Source organism: Ambystoma mexicanum, chromosome 11, assembly GCF_040938575.1.
Source record: "Ambystoma mexicanum isolate Mex_15411 chromosome 11, UKY_AmexF1_1, whole genome shotgun sequence".
Classification (NCBI taxonomy): Eukaryota; Metazoa; Chordata; class Amphibia; order Caudata; family Ambystomatidae; genus Ambystoma; species Ambystoma mexicanum.
The window spans coordinates 1280787943-1280810664 of record NC_090934.1 but is presented as its reverse complement, the minus strand read 5'-3'; the positions used below and the strand labels follow the sequence as shown (position 1 = coordinate 1280810664).

Below are 22722 nucleotides of genomic sequence, written 5' to 3'. Positions count from 1 at the left end.
AACAGAGCGCTTTACAGAGGAATACAACAATGCAGATACACAACAGAGCGCTTTACAGAGGAATACAACAATGCAGATACACAACAGAGCGCTTTACAGAGGAATACAACAATGCAGAAACACAACAGAGCGCTTTACAGAGGAATACAACACTGCAGATACACAACAGAGCGCTTTACAGAGGAATACAACAATGCAGATACACAACAGAGCGCTTTACAGAGGAATACAACAATGCAGATACACAACAGAGCGCTTTACAGAGGAATACAACAATGCAGATACACAACAGAGCGCTTTACAGAGGGATACAACAATGCAGATACACAACAGAGCGCTTTACAGAGGGATACAACAATGCAGATACACAACAGAGCGCTTTACAGAGGAATACAACAATGCAGAAACACAACAGAGCGCTTTACAGAGGAATACAACAATGCAGATACACAACAGAGCGCTTTACAGAGGAATACAACAATGCAGATACACAACAGAGCGCTTTTCAGTGGTAACAGCAGAACAGATATACAGCGAGTGGTTGAATACAGAGGGGCACAGAGGAGGGGTACAGCTGTACCGGGTGGCAGGGAGGAGAGGGGACGGCGGCATGTATGGAGTAGGGTATGTTGTACCTTGCTATATGTGGTTTCTTGCTTGTTTACATCCATCCCTTCCTGCTCGGCATTCTACTTTTCCTATTACAATGCACCCACCAACTACCCACTCACACAGTGCAGGTGAACACCAGATAGTAACCCTCGTGCCTGCTCACGCTAGCATCATCCAAACTTCATGCCTCTCTCACCGGCTGCTTTTGTCACACACAGCCCTCCAGCAAGCTTCAACCCATTGCAACCCATTGCAAGTAGCAAATAGAGCATGATTCCTACGGCTGGGGCGCCCCTCCGGTTACACATGCCTCAAATGCCCTCACCGCAACCCGCCTAAGAAGCGCAAGTGCAGGGAACTAAGATTGTTCTGGTCGGCACTCATCAACACTTCAGACATATTTATTTATTTATTTTTCTACTATCGATTTTTTTTAAGTGCGAACAGGGCACCATTGCATGAGAGCGGTGTGCAATGTGTATACGCATTTAGTAATAAATATAACATACGTGTAACATCTGAAAAACTTAGAACATCAGCAGAAGCCATCTAAACATTTTACAGCCAGGCCTTCAGAGATTCCCTACATTTCAAATAATCAGAAATTCTGCACACATTTTGCGGGCGAGAGTCCCACTGAGAATCAGCAGCTCCAGAGAAAGGTCTCTTAACACAGAAAGCTGGGCACTTCCAACTAGAGCATCCTTCGGCTCTGAAGAGCACGAGAACCTTCAGTAATCTCCAGGTTGTCTGCCAGATAATAGAGAGTCTGGAAATTAACAGCTTTGTGAGAAAATGTAAAATCATGTAAAAGAAATCCTGGCTTCCAAAAGGAGCCTTTGTAAGTTTTTTTATTAATGAAGAAGTTCGATCAAATTTTCTAGTGCCAGAAATCATCCGGGCGCAGCATGAAAAGCAGCCCTTAGCGCAGCCAGAGTAGACTGTACGATCCCCACCAAAGCAGATTGCCCTAAATCAACCTAAGGCAAAACTATCAATTAAACTAACAAACGGAAATGAACAAGTGGCCGAAAAGATTTGACAGCTTTCAAAGAAAACAAGTGATCATTTGCAGCCTTCACCAAAGCATTGATAGGAAGCGTGAAAGGCAGATGAGAGACCAACACCACACCCAAAGATTTAGCGGAAGAAACAAACTCAGTTGGAGCCCCTGAGATATCATCATCAGAAAACCAGGTAGAATTGGAGGTCTATGGGCAGGTTTGGGAAAACAAACAACTTCTCTCTTAAAGGAATTTAATTTCAAGAAATGGGAGGCCATCAGGGATTCGATCCAAAGCAAGCAATCGCAAAGATGAAACATATCGGCCGTGGGTGAGATATTGATATGAAGTTGGGTATTGTAGTCATGTTGGTGGAGATGTATGCACATCTTGGTCATCTCTTACTCCCTCCTCTCTTACAGGAAGTATTGCCCAGGGGCTGCCAATATGTCAGAGGTTGTGCTGTGTAAGTGCACTTCACATGACATTGCTTAACCCCCTGAAGGATCAAGCAGATTTTGTATATTAGATTTAATATAGTGGTTCTGCTTGCTCTTGCCACAGCCAGATGTCGTCAGGGTTATTGTTTAAAAAGAATGCATACATTTTTATGAACATTCACACCTTCGGAATGGCTCTAAGCTAATCAGATGGCTGGAATAGCAGGCGAGACTACACAGTGAACTGCCGGGTGTCTCCAGCCACCCGAGGCCCTTCCCCAGGCAGTGCCATGTTGATTGTGGGGAGGCAACAGGGAACCACTCCCTGTTGCCTCCCCACATCCCCACCCTCCCCTCTGCCGCCAAAAACATTAAATACCCCCCCACTTGCCTGTCTGATGGACCAGAACTTTTTTCTCCTCCCTTCCATGGCCACCATAGAAAGGGACTAAGTCCCTTTTCCTATGGTGGCAGCCATATTTTACTCGCATAACCATCTCTCGAAAACAAATTCAACATTGCGCACCCTGGGCTATCACCAGGGTGAAAATGGCTATCACCCCCTTTCCGAGGGCAGAAATGGCCGGTAACGGCCCAGGGCCCTCACCAAGGCTCAGGCTGGTGTGCCGGATTGTTATATTAGCAACCTTGATAGTCCATCAGCCAATAAGGTTGCTCAGAATGCAGGATTTAACTCATGATCAAAGATTGCATTGAGAGAAAGCTGAAAGCTGCTTAGACCCTCCCTCAACCCTCACCTGGCTTGCCTCCCTCCATCTTTTTTTTCTTTTCACAACCCACGCTCCACAGACCCACTCTTGCCCTGCCTTCTACAATCATGGCAGCACTTTGGATAAGTATTTTCATTCATGGATCAGGGGAGGGAGGGGGTAACGGACCGACAGCCCAAGTTACCTGCCTTAGTGAGGTGAGGGCAGTTAACAAAGGCTCTTGGCCGTTAACCCCGTTCCAGTCCTTGGAATGTGGTGCTAACACCATTAGCACCCCGGGTTACTAAAGCGGTGATCCGGGGTGCTAAAAAAAAGTATTTTCATTCATTGATCGAGACGTCGCGCGCTTCCCGTTCAATCAATGAAAATACTTATCAAAATGCTGCCATGAGTGTAGAAGGTGGGGCAACAATGGATCCGGGGAGGGAGGGTTGAGAAAAGAAAATTAAACAAAATAAAAAAGGGAGTGTGGGGGGGCATTACCCCCGTGAAACATGGGCTGAGATGAGCGGTTTCAGCCTGTGCTTCATGGAACCTGATTGGCTGCCCCGCCGCCCCGCCCAAGGTTCTAATGTGTATTATCACCCTTAACACCCCTGGACACAAGGTGCTAAGGGCTGTCTTCAAATTTAAAAAAATAAAAATATCTTTAACTTTGCTCCGCGCTAATGAAGTTCGTTTTTGGCATTGAGGATGATGACATAATCAACACAAAAAAGGGACTTCAGTAGTGTGACTTGGCATTGGGGACATCAGGTAATATGTATGGCAATATTTTGAATGTGAAGACTGCACTTAGCCCTACGTCCAGTCCAGTGTTTATTCGTCCTGAGTACCAATATCGATTGGGTAATAATAATTAATATATGTATGTTCGATGTAAGCGCGTTGCCTAAAAGTGCTATATAAATAATATATTATTATTATAGGTGGTAATGGAGCTTCAGAAAATTAAGGGGGGGGGCAAGGCTAGAGCGGCACAGCAGGGCGTGCGACATGTGGTTTGCAAGGCCGACTGGTACATGCAAATGCAGCCTGCGTTCCGAGGAGCGTGATTGGTTGTGTTCTTCATCCAGGGTGCAAATAACTGTTACAACCTCGCCCGCCCTGGACTGTGCACCCATAATGCCACATCAAATGCTTTCCGTTGTTGCGTTTTACACTCACTATGGGCATCTGCGTTCAACCTGGAGGTGAGTCCCAGCAGTGCTGACGGAGCCTTTCACCCATCCAATGTCCATCAAGTGAGTACCAAGAAACGGGGTAGTAGTGGCAAGGGATCGTACAAGCACACGCTGTACGAAATACAAACTTTAATGCTGAGTTAGCAATTACTTTTAGACCTATGGGTTTCGTCTTTTATCATTTGGGCATGACTTTGACTCCTCAGGGTTTTGTGTGAAGAGCTCTTCATTAGTACTGGTGCATAGTTTCAAGGAGGTGGCTACGTCTTGGGAGGATAGTTAAGGGGCAACGTGCTCATCTTGGAAACAAGAAGACACGGAGCAACACAGGTTCGGTCCCTGGGTCTGCGCTTAGAAACCTCTGGGTATTAAGCGTGTTATAAATAACCCATCATGTCATATCATACGTACAGCAGCAGTGGACTGGGAACCAAAAGTGACCCTGGAAATAATTTTCAAAGTGGCCCCAAATTACAGATTTTCAACAAGCCCAACCCTTTTCCCCTGAGAACATGTGGAAATATATTAGGCTATCACACATAAGAGGCTGAGGGAGCCGAGGCCTACTGGGAAATCTCCAGAGTTCCCTCTAGGCCGCTCCACCCCGGTCCACCCTTGGTGTACAGTGCAGCGAACAATGGGGTATGGGAAGAGCTTCAGATCAAAAACAACAACTACAAAAACTCATGCAAGAAAGACACGAGTGTGTAATAACATGCTTATAGCCACATTGCTTCCATCCTTTAGGAGTGCGTGTGCCAGAAACCAGGATGGAGAGAAGAGTCGAAAAACAGAACGAATTGGAGAACATTGTGCCATAGAGGACTTGTCTACATTGTCAAGTGCCGAAAAGGAATGCCCCACTCTCCTTCTAGGTCATTTCTCAGAAGTGGCCCCCTTTGCATGCGTTGCTGTTAATATATTGTGATTACCAGACATGCCGCCGTCACGTCCTTGCCTTTCAGTCCCCTTTGAGGAGGAGGACAGGATTTGAGGCTCAGAGGAAGCGTTGTAGCTTTTTATTCTTATAATGATGATGATTTGTTATTTATATAGCGCCTTAATCCAAAGCGCTTTAAAGAGCACATATTTACATACAATATCACCCAACCGAAATTGGCACTCATTTATTGACCTTAGAAGGATGAAAGGCTGAGTTGGCCTTGCCGGGATTCAAACCTGCGTTCTGCAGATCACGCTCAGCTCGCAGCAGCAAGCGCTCAACCCGCTGGGCTATCTTACCGGCATTCTTATAATCAACAGACCACTTTCAATATTGCTTAATAAGTCTAATACATTTAGAAAACAGCGCCTCGTTTAACTCCACCCAACTCCCATTAATGCGGGGAATTATGCTCAGTGCTCGAAGTGTACGAAAAGAAGTAGTGGAACTATGTGCCCTGCTGGCCTGTCCCCCATCCCCACAAACTCTATCACCATTTCCAGGCGTGGACTGCCCTATAAGCCTCTGCACCCTGGGCCTTTGTTTGTGTGGTATTTCCAAATTTTACCATCGGAAAAGGGTTGGGCTTGCTGAAAATGTGTATTAAAGGTCCACTTTGAAAATTATTTCCAAGGTCTCCTTTGATTATCAGTCCAACCCTGGCCACGCCCCTCCCATGTGCAATACAAACCCATAAACAAATGCGCCTGCTGTTAAAGGGAACGCTCAGTGTAGTGCACTGAAGTGCAAGTTTCAACTCCTTCCTACACTTTTATTTTAAAATGAAACGATTCCGGAACGGTTTATTTTTGGTTTATAGTCAATGTTTTGACAGTCATAGTGTCGAAATACAACAGTTTCGACTCAAATGCATCCAGGGAAAAAAATCGAATGCATGTTTTTTTTTTTGGGGGGGGATCCCCCCCAAACACTTGTGTTTGGGGGAAAAAACACTATTTTTACTATACGAAACCCAACAAAAACATTCCATTAAACAAAAATGCATTCAAATTTTTTTTTTCCGTTGCTTTTGTTTCGAAATTATTGTATTTCAAAACTATTTTTTCGAAACTTTGACGGGACACCTTCTTTTTAAAATATAAGTATAGGAACAGTAAAACTTAATTAAAAAAAATAGAGGAGAACCGCTCCCAACCGCCCCCGCTCACTTCGACCACTGATCACTCTGGTCCCTGTCCTGGTACCCTTTAACATCACATTCCCATACGGTCAAAGCAGGGCCCATGCCATGGCGAGACACTTCCAGGAGGTTACTTAGAGGGCCACCTATAGGGAAGATTGGTGGGCCCTAGGATATGAACACTCCCGCGCTTCGCTCTGAATTATGGTGATCTGATCGTATGCTGCAAGGTCACATGTGCTTGGGGTGGTGTCCTCACCTCCTTGATATAGTAAAAATAGACGGTTCCTGGTTACCTTGCACTTGGTATATCGAACAGTCATGAGTATCGGGAGGATAGCTCAGCGGCAACGTGCTCGCCTTGTAAACAAGACGACACGAAGCACCACAGGTTTGATCCCCGGGTCCGTGCTTAGAAACCTCTGGGTATTAAGCGTGTTATAAATGACCCGTCATATCATATCTGCTCAGTATTTTGGTGGGTTCAGTGTTATTTATTTGAAGAGAGACATTTAGGGCCTCATTACAATCTTGGCGGAATGGGTTAACGGGTGCCGCTAATGGATGTGGACCCGTTAAACCCATTCCGCCTGATTACGAGGTCCCCTTGCGGGACCCGGTAAGGATGCCTGGTAACACCAGGTGTCGTTATCGGGTCCCGCGAGGGGACTAGGGAGCTTACAATGTGCCAGTCGTAATCGGCCCGTTGTTAGCTCCCTGCACCCATTCCCATTGAGCCCTATGGGGGCTCGAATGGGAATGGGGAAGGTCCGGGCCTGGGTTCCCTGAGGGAGGAATTACCGGGCCCTCCAAACTCAGAATGGCCCGGTAATTTCACATTCAGGGAACCTGGACCTGGTTTTGGAGGCAGCCATGCCGCCAAAGCCGTAATGAGACCCTTAGTCTTAGTAATGGTCAGCCAACATGTGCTTCGACCTCTGGGGTCTTTATCAAGGCTATGTGTTAGGTGAAAGGGGCTCTCATGTCCAGGGTTGATGGTCCTGTCTAGGTTGAGGCGAATTCGTTTGATCCTAATCTTGGGTCCTTGGAGGGCATAGTGGCTATCGGAGCTGTGTCCGTCCTTGTATGCATCCTGGCCATGCTGTGTCAGCCGACCACTACTAAGACTAAATGTCTCAGTTTCAATAAATAACACTGAACCCACCAAAATACTGAGCCGACACTCATCCTTTTTCGATATACCATGTGGGAGGTAACCAGGAACCATCTCTTTTCATCTATAGGAAAGGTCAAGGGGCCTCAGATCTGCAAGACTGAAGCTAATATGGCCCCATTGCCTTGTCATCAAGGTGGGTTAGAGATGCCACTTCCTCTATTCTGGCATTCATAACACCGTACTGCAATGGATTAAATCCTTTCTCACTGGGGCAGAACCGAAGCAACCTATCTACCTCAGTCACCTCACGAACAAGCACCATCAAATGGGGCGCCCCACAAGGATCAAGTCTCTCACCACTTCTTTTCATCATATATGTGGCACTCCCATGAAACTAAACAAAAAAACACAGGCTAACATGTTACAACTACGCAGACAAAACTCTATTAATTTTCAAGATGACAACAGACACCGACTCAAACAAGTCCCTCACTAGTTGCCTCGACGAGATAAACGTCTGAATGACCAACAACAGCATGAAACTAAAGCCAAACAAAACAGAAATCTTCGTTGACCCATGATTGATTTACAAATACAAATTACATTTGATAATAATATTGATGTGTATTTCATTTGAGTACTGTTTTGCAAAGTTGTCAATCAGAAGAAGAGGCTGGTGTCTCTAGCTCAATTTTATTGTAGCAGAGTTAACTGACTTATAAATCTGCTGCATTGAAGCAAGGTCATTTTTAATAACTAGACTTTCACGGTCAATATGATATATTGGTACCCGGCGAGAGTCAACCAGAATGTAAGAAACATTCTGATTGGCTCTCGCCGGGGAATTACTCAGCCGTGAATCCCTCGGCTGGGATTCCACGCCATTATCCCCGGTGGGGGGGCATGGCAGCCCCTGAGCCAATAAGGAGGCTCGTAGCAGGGCTATCACCGCTCCAAACCTCCACATGGCTGAGAGGCTGCCATCGTCCCCCGCTGGGGATTCAGGTATGTGTTTATTATTTTTTTTTCCTTCGCTCTGGCCTATAACTATGGACCCGGGGCATTACCTGACTCAGTAATGCCCCTGCGGCTCAGGGCATATTGCTTAAATATACACATTTGGTCCCGTTATAGGGAGGACATGTGGTATACCCTAACTGGGACAGGTTCATTCTGCAATAGGTTGCAAAGATTTGTAATCAGTGTCAATTCTCTTCACATAGGTTTTACTACAAAAGAGATAAGTCAGGAACATTGACTATTTACAGTATACGAGGGCACACAGTAATCCATTGCCTCAAACTCTGATCATGCAGGCAACTGTCTTTTGCAATTTAGCAGTGCAGATTCCTTCAAGAAGATTGATGCAATGTCTTTACTAATCTACAGTGGTAGACTAAGGGCCCGATTGATCGAAATCCCGCATAGATCCCGTAAAGCCTGCGCATGCAGGAAAACCGCTGCGCATATTCATAGAATTGTTCGCACAAAGTAACTGTATACACAAGTCTCGGCTGGAACGCTCAAGACATGCCCACACGCAAAGCAAAAACAGCCAGAAACAGCTACCTTTGCGTGCTCCCGGGTGCAAATCCATGCACCCTGAAAACAGTATGTGGGTCCCCCGCAAGTAGGCCTGCATCTCGGGGACCTTGTGTGGGGTCCCAAGTAACTGTTACCGACACCCTGACAACATGCGTACGATTTATAGTAATTCGGTTAAAATGCTGAAAATCTGCATGCGAACCCCCGTAATCCATTTCTGCACCCCGGTACACTGCGTACACGTACCCCTAAGTTAGATAGGAACCCCAGCCATATACACGCACCACAAAATCCAACACCCGATCTTACCTCTGCAGAGTGTATCATATGCGCAAGTGTCTGTACGCCTGCCTTCGATTGGCAGATAGTGTGAGGGCTTAACGCGGCCATTTCCCTGCCGAGAGGTTGCGCAGTCGGGTCCGCCCCATTCCCTGCCCTCTGTGCAAGCCACGCCCATGCTCTGCGTGGTATCACGCATCAAGGACTGCTCCACTCGCAGAGACGTGCAGAGCCTGCGCAAAGTACCCATAAAGTAGGAAAAAGTGAAGTGCAGTCGATTCCATGAATCGCCAAACGTGATTTTACATGAAGTTTGGCGCACAAAGTCCTATTTACCACTAAAATAATTCCATGAATCTGGCCTTAAATGTATATTCTGGCAGTAGTGCAGCACAGACTGATAAATATCCTGCGAATTTACGCAACATTTCTAGAGTTATGCTAATAGCATTTGCCAGCTCCATCCTATGAACGATGACATAACAGTCTTTTCAAGCCAGTGCATGCTAGGTGTTCAAGCGACTGGAAGGGATTGATTTCAAATGCCTGAAATAAGTAGGTGTTGAATGCACTCATAGGAAAAACACTTTACTTGATGAAAAGCAAGTGCAGGAGAACGTGTAGATGGTGGGGGAAACGGCATTGATAAATTGATAAACTGCTAAAGTCCAAAACTTACGGGAGGGGAGAATTTGAGCCTACAATAATACAGGCGTTAACACTTTATTTGGCTGAAAACTAGGTCAGTTCGTAGATACAGGCGCCAATCCTTTGAATATAATTAGATGGATACCAAGATTGTTTACGTGGTTTCAGCTAAAATATTAAAAATGGGTCAATATAAAAATACATTTATGAACTATTAACTTCTCGTTGTATGATGCATGTTGCAAAACTGCTGCTAATATGTGCATATGTTTGAGTCATATGCATTCTGCTACTTTACGCAACATTTCTAAGACCAAATTGGCTCTAGGCTAAACACGTTGTGGATGAAGAAAGGCAAAATTGTCTTCCCTCCACTAGTACCACTTTTCGATCTAGCGCTTGGTTGTACTGGACCTGCCGCGTCAGACTTCTCTCTTAAGGTGGTAAGATAATGGAGCAGGAAGGGCAGGCTCAATATTGCCCAGTTTCTTAATAGAACCAGCTATGTGGAAAGGCGAGAGAGGTTACACGTGTTTCTACTGCACAATTATTCCCCGACGATTTTTTACCGCAACTTATTTACCAACTTGTTGCTGCTAAATATGGGGGTAAAGCCCTGCGATCCACACTACACCGCACCCACCCCCTCTGCCTCTTCCCTAGCCATATTGCCTAACCCAAACCTACCCGCCAGCGTTTGCATTTGTGGCAAAAATGCAGTCATATATCTGTGGTAAAAAAATCTGCAGCGGGTTTTGCACGGTAAAAAGACAAGATATTGGCAAGCTCATCAGGGTTGTAAATAGCCGTTGAGTCTACGAGTGTACCTCTTGTGTGGGCGATCAAAGCATTTCCAAGACAAGAGGGTGTGCACCACCAAACAGCCCTTGACAAAAGTAGGACTAAGCGTTGTCCATTACAGCACAATATTTGAGAGAATATTGTATAGAGTGCTTGTGAAACAATACTGTACATTAGGGTCTTCCACAATGCACAAGACACATATATTACCGGTATTACCCGAATTGTTCGAGTACACTTGTTCGAATGATACAATTGACCGAATTACAGGTGTCGGAATTGACCTTCTGCACAATTGACCGTATAGTCATTTTTATATATATATGTACCGTGTCTTTTTTTCTATTTTTGGCTGATGCCGCAATTAAACTGGATTTTAAAAAGAAAAACTCATTGTCTTTTAATTAAGGACGAAGCTCTACTCTGGCGAGTATTTCACTGTTCGGACTGCCGTCCCCCTTGGGGAAAAGAAGGACTCTTTTTTCCTTTTTTTTTTTGCAATATATATATATATATATATATATATATATATATATATATATATATATATATATATATATATAATGGGTTGGGTTGGGGTAATAATAATATAAGGGGATTGGGTGGGGGGTTGGGGTGGGGGTTGGCTTGGGTGGGGGGATGCAGTGGGTTCCCCCACATAAATATCCTAATTGACCATTTAAATTCCGTAAATAGTGCAGAAGGTCAATTGTCATTCGAACAATTCGTATACAACCATATTACCGCTGTCGAGCATCCATCTGCGTACCCGCTGAGAGAATTGTATGCTTGGTATTGATGTTGAACATCCAGAAAGAACACGTAAGTAACTAGAAGAAATGGTGCTGTTATACCGCACCACTTCACCACTCCCGGTCTAAGAGCACCCAGGCTTGTATTTTTGTGCAAAATGCTTAAAGAGCCAGGCACCCTTTTTCTCTCAGCAGTGGTCAGGCTTTAGGTTGCATTGTGTCAGGTAGTCAGTGTGAGCTATGGGAGTTTTAAATCATGCCGCAGAACACATGAATTCAAAGTCCTACTACTTATTCCCCAAGACCAGGGGTCTGCAACCTACAACCTGCTGCTCATGACTACAACTCCCATGATCCCTCACCATTGATTATACTGTCTGGGTCTGTAAGGGAGTTGTAGTCCAAAACATCTAGGGAGCCAAAGGTTGCATATGCCTGCCCTAGACACTTCCCTTTATGATGCACAAGTTCCTGGCTGGTCCCACAGACCACGGATGGGATTGAAAAGCCTGTTTATCTGTGCTCATTCTGGAGCTATAGACTTGGGAAATTTTGTTAAACATTTTTTATTGTTTAAAGTGCGGACCTAGCTCGAGAGCAGCGGAACGTTGCACAGAGTGCGAGTAGCCAGCATTTGGGCTGCTATCTTTTAACAGTAATTGTAATTGTAATGAGTTATTTATAACACGCTTAATACCCAGAGGTTTCTAAACGAGGACCTGTGTTGCTCAGCGTCATCTTGCTTCCAAGACACGCCCATTGTCCCCAAGCTATCCTCCCGAGTTCCTGAGTAGCGCAGTACTGTGAGGTCTGTGTGTCGGTATCTGCGTCCATTGGACTTAGTCCTTGGTCTGGTGTTGTTGAAAGAGCCATGTTTTGAGAGATTTGCAAAATTGGAGCCGACGCCGGGAGATCATTAACTTGAACTTGGAGAGTCCAAGGGGTTGAACAAGCAGGCATAGGGACACCTAGAGATGCACTTGTGATCCACGGCTGACCCGATATCACTTCCTTATATTGTATACAATCGAATGCCAGTGAGACACTGCTACACTTAAGAACCACCTACACAAACTGTTGTTCTGTTGACTCACACCTTGACCCTTCAGCATTGGGAAGAGAATTACAGTAAACATTATCAGCCTGATTTTAAGAAATATGAAATGTGTGATAGTTTACAGATCCATCACTACCAAAAACCTCCAACAAGGGAAGAGTGATCTACTTTCACCAAACTGGGATGGTGACATTCCTAGTGAGGCAAAACCGCAGATTCTTCCTTAAGGCATTGACCCTTCCTTGACTATTACATAGCCAAACTGACTCGGGCACCAAGTCCAGTTTCCATTGAAGGTCAACAAATTCCTGTTGCAGCACTTTGCAGATTGGACAGTGGTCAGTCAATCAGGACCTTGAATTAGCGTGCAAGATGAAGACTCCTTGTGAGCTGTCTGTGAGCCCACCGGGGGAAGCACTAGCTTGTGTACCTGAATGCAGAAGCACACAGTGTTAGGGAGCCAGCTTTCGAACTGCAATCAAAATTCTTAGGACCCTGTTGGCGTGAGGCCAAATGCACACAGGGAGGCTGTGATGGCAACATCAGGTGGGCAAAGCTTGACCTCAAAATCCCGAGCAGTGGCTCCAGTAGACACTGTTATCACGCTACAGGACACTAATGGTCCAGAATTGAGAGGATATGAAGATCACCAATGACAAGCACAAAACTTAAATAGGGCTTCTCCTGTTCTTAGAAATTAAATCATCATTAGACTCTTTTCCCTGGACCATACTATGAGGGGCATTACAAGTTAGCCATAGTTGAGGGATTTGGATGGGAGATTCAAGGAGATATAGGTAGGTAGGTTAGGTATGTACGTAATGCATTTGAAGAGCACACTGATCTTCTCGGAGGAGGCATTGAGGCGCCAGGAATGTCATTTTGGGGTCACCAGGGGTCGCAACTGTGACCCCTGTGGTCTACCCTGCTACCCCAAAAATAAAAAAGTTTGTTTTTTATAAAAATTGAGGCTCCTGGGCTGTGGCCAGCAGCATGTGGCTCTTTGTTTCTAGAGTGGCTGGTTTTCTGGTAGCTATAGCCGGTAAGCTAGTTCAGTGGGTAGAGGGCTCGCTGCTGCAATCTATGTGTGTGATCTGCAGGTTGCAGGTTCGACTCCCGGCAAGGTTAACTCAAACTTTCTTCCTGTTGAGGTTGATAAATGAGTACCAACACAGGTTGGGTGTTATTGTATGTATATTTGTTCTATGTGAAGCGCTTAAGCGTAAGTGCTATATAATAACATATCATTAACGTTTGACGCTGGACATTTACAGTTATTTGGTAATATAGTCCTATACACACTGATATTAATGATACATATGGGGATCCATTCTTGCATGAAATGTATATCACTTTACAGTGACACCGTAACCATATTTCTTATAGTGCACTCTGAAACAATGCTATGTGATGCCACTTCTGTTTTGTCAAGGGGTGAAAGCTTGTGCTCCATCTCTTCCCTTGATGCCACTTCGCGGTGGGGTCGGATGGCGGTCAAGGGTTGTGTGATGTCACTTCCGCTACCCCTGGCATTTTGGTGAAATGCCGTCCCTGCTCGGAGGCGCTGCCACATTTGAGAAACCCCTGCTTTCAAAACTAATCTTGCATTTAAGTCAGAAACAACATGGTCAGATGAGGTGAAGAGAGATCAGATGGAACAAAATAGGAGGAAGAGGGGGAAGGGAAGTGGCAGGGAGACCTGGGAGATGGAGAACAGAAGGAACCCAGAGCAGAGTCACTGTGTGGAAGAGAGATCGAATGTGGAGAAAGTCGAGCTCTGTAGGAGGGAGGGGGTGGCCCCACAAAGATTCAGGGAGGAAGATATAGGGGGAAACATTAGGGGACAAGAGGGAAACATCTCAGTAGAGCAATGAGACTGAAAGGAGTCAAAATGAAGCAGGAAGGAGGAACTAATCAGCCTCAGAGATTTTGGAGGGAGAAGATCAAAAATAAGCTAATGGAAAGAAAAAGGGGGAGAACTGGGCGGGTGGGGGGCATTCTCTACTAGGAAAAGATCAGCGAGAAAATGAAGTACCAGGGGAAGGTGGCAAGAGGAAATAAGAGGGAAAAGAGAAGGAGGTGAGAGAGAGAGAGAGAAAGAAATAGAGAGACAAAAGAAAAGTCTACAGATTACCCTGTAGCTTTGATCACAAGCTGCTGAGGACATTAAGTGGTTGAACAAGGGCAGTGCACCGTGCTGGGAGGCGAGTTCCAGATCTTTCTTGGAGAACCAGAGCTTGGGGTGGATTCCTGATGCATCTGCGCACATGGTGGGATGCTGAGAAATGAGAGCCTGTGGAGGGATGACGAAGAACCTGACCTGCGGTGGACTCCTGACGTACCAGCGTCTGTGGTGGACTCCTGACGTACCAGCGCCTGTGGTGGACCCCTGACATACCAGTGCCTGTGGTGGGCTCCTGATGTACCAGCGCCTGTGGTGAGCACTTAACCTGCATTCTGTGCTCGGTGAAGGGATGCAAAAGCAGCCATTGGAGCCTTACAATCCACATAGGACAGAACGGGAAGACGTAGGGGGTCATTCCGAGTATGGTGGTAACCATGGAGCAATTAGCTCCATGGCTGCCTTCCATACCGGTACCGACTCTGGTTTGGTTCAATGGGGACTTAGCGGTCCATTCCGACCCTGGAGGGACCGGTAAGTCCCCATTGACAAAACCATTCCCCATTTCCATTTGAGCCCCCATAGGGCTCAATGGGAATGGGGAGGGCGCAAATAACGGGCTCGCGAATGGCAAGCCTGTTATTTGCGCCCTGGTCCCTTACGGTTTCCGTTAGGGGACCTCGGAAACGGGCAGTAGGGGATTGCCGGCACCGGTCTCCTTACCGGTGCCCGGTATCCCCTACTGCCTGACTCGGAATGACCCCCATAGTCTGTCCCCAAGGCACGAGAAGTTGTGGTGGCAAGCACTCGTCACTGTACTGCAAACCGAGGAGTGCTGACATCCATTGACCATTTAACTGTGAAAGCGGGCGGAGCCTACAATGATTCCCTATGGGAATTCAGTATGAACATACTCGCCATTAACATTTAAGGGTTATGGGACTGTGGGCCTCATCATGACTTGGGCGGTTTTGCCCCCAATGCTATTAGCGTTATCGCAGCTCTGTCTGGCGCGATTTCAGCCGGATCACCGAGTTGCGGTGGGGAGGTAAATCCCCATTCCCATTGAGTTCAGGTTCCTGGCGCTATTAGCGGGCAGACGGGCATCACGTTTACCTCCAGCAAAAAGCTGGAGGTAAAACTCCCACTTTCCACTCAACTGAGATAGGGCGGAGTGGTAAAATGCAGCGGTAATACTGCCGCATTTTACCGCACCATGCATGTCATGATGAGGCCTTAGGAAGAGTCCTTGAACCTATTGCATTACCAGGAAGTGAGTGTGACATTTTGATGAGAGACCACTCTTACCATGAATTACAGCCTTATAAGCCACAGAACGGGGTGACATTAATCGTTCTACCGTGGACTAGATTTTAAGCCCTTCCCTCTATCATTTCTCTATGCTCTCTCCAGACTTCTGTACTGTTATTTTGAGGCATACCAACTTTCTGTGAGGATCTCTTGGTTCACCCTCAGCCTTGAGTTATACCCTTCTAACTTTGTTTTGAGACTTCTGTTGATCACTCAGTCTGTGACAGGGTGCAAACTAACATATGGGGTATACATTTAAATTGGGTAACGGGTGACATCAGTGGCAGGATGTCATCTTTTGTTAGTGTTCTCTTATTTTACACTTTAAGTGTCGCATCAAAAAGCAGGATGGAATTGATAACCCTTTTGAAATAAAAGAAGAGTCTGTTGATGGACTTCAGAAACTGCTGCCATTTGAGACCCCATGTGGAAATAAAGAGAGCATGCTACTGATACAAAGGCATGCTGGAAGCTGTAGTAACACATACTAAGCTGGTGGGCTGGGATATTGAACAATAGATCTATTGGAACTCGCAGTGATTCCAGTCAACGTGTAATTAAGAGAGAGTAACCACGAAGGGAGGTTCCTAAGGAATGCACGAATTGATGTCTTGGGTTCTGGAGCAGGGAAAAGACCATGCGCCCATTATAAAGGTGAAAACAGTAACTGAGATACAGGCATGTTTAAGTGTAACGCTTGCTATGGACAAAGGTCTGAACCGACAATATCAGAATGCACATCAGCCTGGAAAAATACATTGAGGTTGGAAACACATCTTTAGTGTCTGCTTTGCGTTCCCCTTTTGAGATCATCCCAGCTTAATTGTAGACCCTAAGCCCCTTTTCCAATGGGGTTTCGCCATTATGAAGTGCTGCAGTGAGTTCTGCCCTAAGGCATTATGTTATAAAAGGTTGACTTGATTGATCGTGGGAGACCTTTCAGAGTGCCTCAATCTCCCAAGATTGAGTTTTCAACAATCCGAGCTTCTTTGCATTTGGACTGGGCTGATTAATACACTGAAAATCAGTCTGACGCTTTACCCCATTTTCTTAAACAGAAAGCGTGGGACACCTAAGCGTCGTGGCAATTGCAACGAAAGCTGATTTTTCAGTACTAACAACAAGAAAACCTCTCCCTTAACCTGAAGGAAGGTTACAACTACTGCTGCAATCAGCGCGGATCCCAGAGAGAGGACGGGAGCTCACTGTTCCCACAAGGACTCACTGATTAATTGCTGATGGAGGGAAGTGCCAAATACAAAATGGCAGAGAGGGATTTGATCCCTTCCTGTCCTCGCATAACCTGGTGACATTACACCCAGAACACACGAGCAATGTCTTAATAGTCCAGGAGCCTATGGAGAGCCAGGAAAGGGCACAACATAGAAATAGGCCCGGGAAGAAGAACGAAGGAAAAGGGAAGGCAGAGTTATTTGGCTAGGAAGAAAAACTAGGCAGAGATTTGAGTTTGGTAATCTGATGGAGAGGTCCACGGAGCTGCTGAACCTTCTTGGGAGAATGAAGATTAGGTCCTGAGCCTTACCCCTCTACAAGAGTTTGTGAAGTAGTTGGGCAAGCTTTAGGAGACTACGGGGTCTAACCCTCTCCTGTGGGACTTGAGGAAGTGTCTGATGGAGTCTCACACCAGCCTTACACCCTTAAAGTGTTGAAGAGCCGTTGGGGCTGCTGTAATCTTACGCTTCTCCTGCTTCTTGAGAGAGCTCAGAAAGCCCATTGAGGCTAGTCTAGCACCTATGCCACAGTCTGAGAGGGCTGGCCAAGCCTTAAGACGCTGGAGTTACCTAATGGCCGTGCCCCCTGAGAGGGCCTAAGAAGCCATTCATGGTGCTGGGGTCTCTCACCTACCCTGCAGCTCTAGAAAGGATAAAGTCTGGCGCATGCCTAAAGAGACTTACAAACTATCTCCCTCAAGGAATGCGGGAAGAGGCTAACGCAAGCCTAAGAGACTCGAAAGATGGAGAAACTAAAACATCATTTTGATCTTTCTAATACTTTTTGATCTGAAACATATGCCGACATGTTTCTTCAGTTAGCCGCCACACAGGTGTTCAGAATATGCCAAGGTTTAGGCACTCTGTGCTGCCAGCAAAGACTTTCTTCACACTTCGAAGACCCCTGCAATTGAAATGTGTTTTACGAACATTTTAATTTTCTTATAGTAATTTACGCAAACACATTATTTTTTAAAAGAATGTCGCTTTTGCTTCGAGTTGTGAGGCCATGTGTACAGTATTGTAATTGCACAATTCAAACTATTGGTGTAACGTTGTGGCTACGTATTTGAGTTTTTCCACCTCTGTTTTAATTTGTTATGATTTTTTATGCATTTCTGTTTATTTTAGTTACTGCTTACATGCCGACAATTCTAATATTTCTATGTCCGTACAGCACCAGCTCATCACACTGTGTTTTGGAGTGCAGTATAAAACATGTACATTAATTAAATAAAGAATATGCACAGTTACCAGAATTGACAAAATAACATTCTAAGAGCTGGTTACTGGCATATCTTTGGGTCATTTTGAAAAACATAATGGATTTTACGGTCCTTTGGGTCAGTTAGCTTAGTACTACTTCCAGTGCCATCGTCTGGATGAATGAGACATTTGTGCAAAAAGGAAGATGCTGGCTAGTCCTCGGTGAAATCTTTCTGAAAATAAATCACAAATCACCTGCATTTCTGGATTGCTTGACTTAAAAGTTTGTCGACTCATCTTGAGAAATGTCGCCAAAGCCTGCCCAGGTCCCCTGTTAGGCATAGCAAGAAGCACTTTATCTGGCATGAATAAATAAATAAATAAATAGGAATGGGAGGGATTTAAAAAAAACATGAATAAACACGCTAGAGATCAATACATGTCCATAAGAGCAGTGGTGCGTGTTACTTAATAACATATACAAACAACAAGCACTAGACAGACATGTTTCTATATGTAAGTTGGCGTGAAGATTTAAAACAAGAAAAAAAGAAATTGCTCTTTGCAGGCCCATCGCAAGATTGCAGGACCCTGGTGGGAAATCCAATTGAAGTCAACCCGAATTGGGGGTTGGAGACGGCCCAGGGTCATTACATACTGTCGCCATTTTACAGTGTGCAGATGGCAGCCCCACGTTGCTTCCCTCCATAGTGACCTGTACTGTTTGTGTTTTGCCTTCACAGGCCTGTCCGGAGAACACCAGAGGGATCCGAGCAGTTCAGTGTTCCACGTACAACAACAAGCCCTTCATGGGCCGCTTCTACGAGTGGGAGCCTTTCTTGGAAGGTAAGGGGGAGCAATATCCCCAATATTCAGTTTATAAAATAGTGCACTGCCTCCCAGCGTGGGCAACGCAATGGCAACGTGGCCAGGTCTGCGCTGACCAGCTCTCAAGCAATCATCGGCTTTTGTTAACGTGATGCTACATTTCTTTGGAACAACAACGAATATTCTGTGCTGTCATATTTGGATTTTCCAGCATGGCACGCACACGTTTCATGCGCCCTCTATAGGCGACAATCCCTTATCTATTCCTGCTTATTGTTTCACTGAAGGGTTTCTGTTGGATTAGGTTTTCGAGCTTATCATTTCTAATATACAAATTCCTAAAAGGTGTCAGGGATTGCGCATGGACGTGAAGCTGATTCTAATAACTTTTGTGTCTGTACTTTTTATTCAAACATTTGCTTCTGAGACGTGCTGTGAGTTTTGCATAGACTAAAATAATAATGATCAGACATCCTATTCATTTCAATTTTTTTGGAACCAAAAACAAAAAAACATAGAAGCACTGAAATGTACATTTAGCTGCAAATACGCTTAATCAAAAAAGGGGTATGGATTTACACAATTCCATTGCTGCTGTTGGTCTGTTCTCTATTAATTGAGAAGAAGTTCTCCTATAGTGTGGTGTGTGCTGTTATCTAAACCAAGACGGTGTCATAGAGGAAGGACCGTGGCATTGTGGGAGGCAGATAATTCAACGCTGATATTGTATTTTATCATTGACTGCTTATAATGCATGCTTGGGCCTCATTACAGAAATTGTGCACCGTTGCCAGTGCCATTTTGCACAGTATTAGCAACTGGCCATGAATTGCCCTTGTGTAAAAAAAAAGGTATTCTTACAAGACATTTTTGCAACAGGCAATGGGCCTCATTGCGAGTCCGGCGGTTGCCGATGGATTCGCAACACTTTTCTGGTGACTGATTTCCAGGTGCCACCGGGACATTACAAGTCCCGGCGGCACCTGGAAGTCAGGCGTCAGATCATGTAAGTCCGCATTCCCATAGTTGTGAGGAGACAGAAGCACCGGCACCATGTGGCGGTCCAGAAAGGGTGCAGGTACGGTGCGACCGGCACCGTTATTTTCGGTCTGCCACAGTTGTTATGAGGCCCACTGTTTGTACTTGTGCTAAAAGGGCACAATATTTGCACTATGGCAAACACGGCCCTAGTTCAAAATTCATTAAAATCAAATGTATTTGTAATAGAGCAAAGTTTGCCCCAGTGAATGCAATGCCAAATTGCAGTTGCACTGATGCAACGTTTCTGCAATAATCAAGGCCCCAAATTGGTATAGTGCTACATTTGAACCCCCTTTTGACAAAATCACACACTTTTTGTGATACATTCAGAAATCTGAAATTTTGCAAGGTTTTGTTGCAAGTGCAACCTCTTTATAAATAGGGACCATATTACATAAACATTGCCGTAGTGCAAGTCCAATTTTGCCCAATCTGGACTAACTTAGACCTATTAGTCATAACCGAAACATGGCTCCATGACGCAGCTGGCCCTGCCATCATGCTAGCTATACCTGACGGCTACCAACTACTAAGAGTCGATAGACCTAACACTAAAGGTGGCGGCCTAGCCATCATTCACAAAGCTACCTTACCTATCAAACTAGTTACTACCCAGATATTCTCATCTTGCGAACTCCTTACTGCCAAACTGCACCTCTCTTGCAACCGGACTCTCACCCTGCATGCTATCTACAGACCACCTGGACCTCTGGGTACCTTTGAAGACGACATAACCAGCATTATAACCAACAATACTAAAGACCACGCTCAAATACTATTACTGGGAGACTTTAACCTGGGCTTTAATGACAGCAACGACAAACATGCCCTATCTGTCGCATCACTCCTGAATGACTACGCCCTATCTCAAAAAGTCTCCTCTCCTACTCATGCCAAAGGTAGAACCCTAGACTGGGTTGCTGATCGGAACTGTAACATCAGCATTACCAACATAATACCACAATCCTGGACTGACCACCACTTAATTGTATTCAATGCCTCACTAGACCTTATCCGGCCCAAACCTATACTCATGGCCCCGCCACTTCCCACCAGAAGTAAAAAAGACATCACATCAGAACAACTCCTACCCCACCTTCTCCCTACTCTCAATAATTTAGACAACATTACAGACCCTACGTCGCTTGTTGAAGCTTACAACAGCTCTATGATCAAGGCACTTGACTTGATTGCCCCCACCAAGCTGCGCAAAAGCAAACAACTCTGTCACCTGAACAACTGGTTCACGCCACACCTGAAAGACCTTAGAATCCAAAAAAGAAAGTTGCAGTCTATCTGGCAACACTCACCCACCGAGGAGAACAAATCTAAATTATCCACCCTTGCCAAACAGTATAAAAAGGAAATTATAAACACTAAAAGAAATACCTTCAATGACAGAATCTCTAAAGCCAAATCAGACACTAAGGAGCTATTTTCCATCCTCCGTGAAATGGAATCACCCACAACCCCACCTGACAACATTCCCAAAAACAAGTCCTGGTGCACTAATATACAAAATGCCCTGGCGGGTAAAATTAGCTCGCTCCAATCTAAAATTGCTAATAAAAAAGCTTCCTTGCTCCTGCCAACAGAACCCACATTGCAACCTCAGCTCCCCCCTAACCAATCTAACACCCCTCACCTATTTAGCTTCAGAAAGATATCCGTATTAGAGACAGAAAAAATTATACTATCTCTAAAACCCTCCAACTGTAAAGGTGACAACTGTCCGGCCCAAATTATAAAAGATGCAGCTCGTGACCTAGCACCTTTCATTTCAAAAATCATTAATGCATCCTTTAAGTCTAATCTAGTACCGAACAACCTCAAACAATCCTGGGTGCTTCCCTTACTAAAAAAACAAACACTTGACCCTGCTATACCAACTAACTACAGACCCATCACTACTGTCCCTTTCCTACTTAAAATCATAGACAGAGTAGCATACCTGCAAATCCAGGACTACCTAGAAACTAACAATTTACTAGGTTCACGGCAATCTGGCTTCCGTCCCCTTCACGGCACTGAAACAGCCTTGATTGACCTCAAGACACAAATTGACGAGTTGAAGGACAATGGTAAAACAGCGATGCTACTCCTCCTTGACCTATCTGCGGCCTTCGACCTGGTAGATCATGCAGTCTTATGCAATCACCTCAGTTCAGCCGCTCATTTCTCAAGTGATGCCATAGCTTGGGTACAATCCTTCCTTGCAAACCGGACAATGAGAGTCTTCTCACCTTCAGCAGCCGCTGATCCCATACAAGTTTCTTGCGGTGTTCCCCAAGGATCATGTGTTTCTCCGACGATGTATAACATCTTTACTAAGCCCCTGTTTGATAAGTTGGACAGACTGGGTGTTATCTACACTAACTACGCAGACGACACTCAGATTCTAATCCCCCTTTCGGGTAACTTCTTGGAAGACACGGACTTAGTAAATAAGATATATCTCCTCATTCAGACTTGGATGGCATCCCATGGCCTCTGCCTGAACGACGACAAGACGGAGCTCCTGATCATTGGCTCAGCATTGGCTATCAAAAAACTTGACCCCAACTATGCCGCATTCAACATTGACAATAACGTCATCAAAGTGATGCCTGCAGTCAAAACCCTCGGGGTCTATCTTGATTCAGCGCTCACCTTCAAAAAGCAAACGAACTCACTAGCATCCTCCACGGCATATACTTGCAAATTAATCCGAGCATGTAGACCTTTCCTA

General features: G+C 45.2%; 1 protein-coding gene across 1 annotated transcript in view; it reads left to right on the top strand.

Moving 5' to 3' along the window:
* The window catches only part of THSD4 (thrombospondin type 1 domain containing 4), a 1773455-nt gene that overhangs the window by 574454 nt on the left and 1176279 nt on the right, over positions 1-22722 (top strand). The window contains exon 6 of the mRNA XM_069624755.1: positions 18869-18971. Within this exon, the coding sequence (XP_069480856.1) occupies positions 18869-18971 (103 nt within the window). The remainder of the gene's footprint in view (positions 1-18868; positions 18972-22722) is intronic.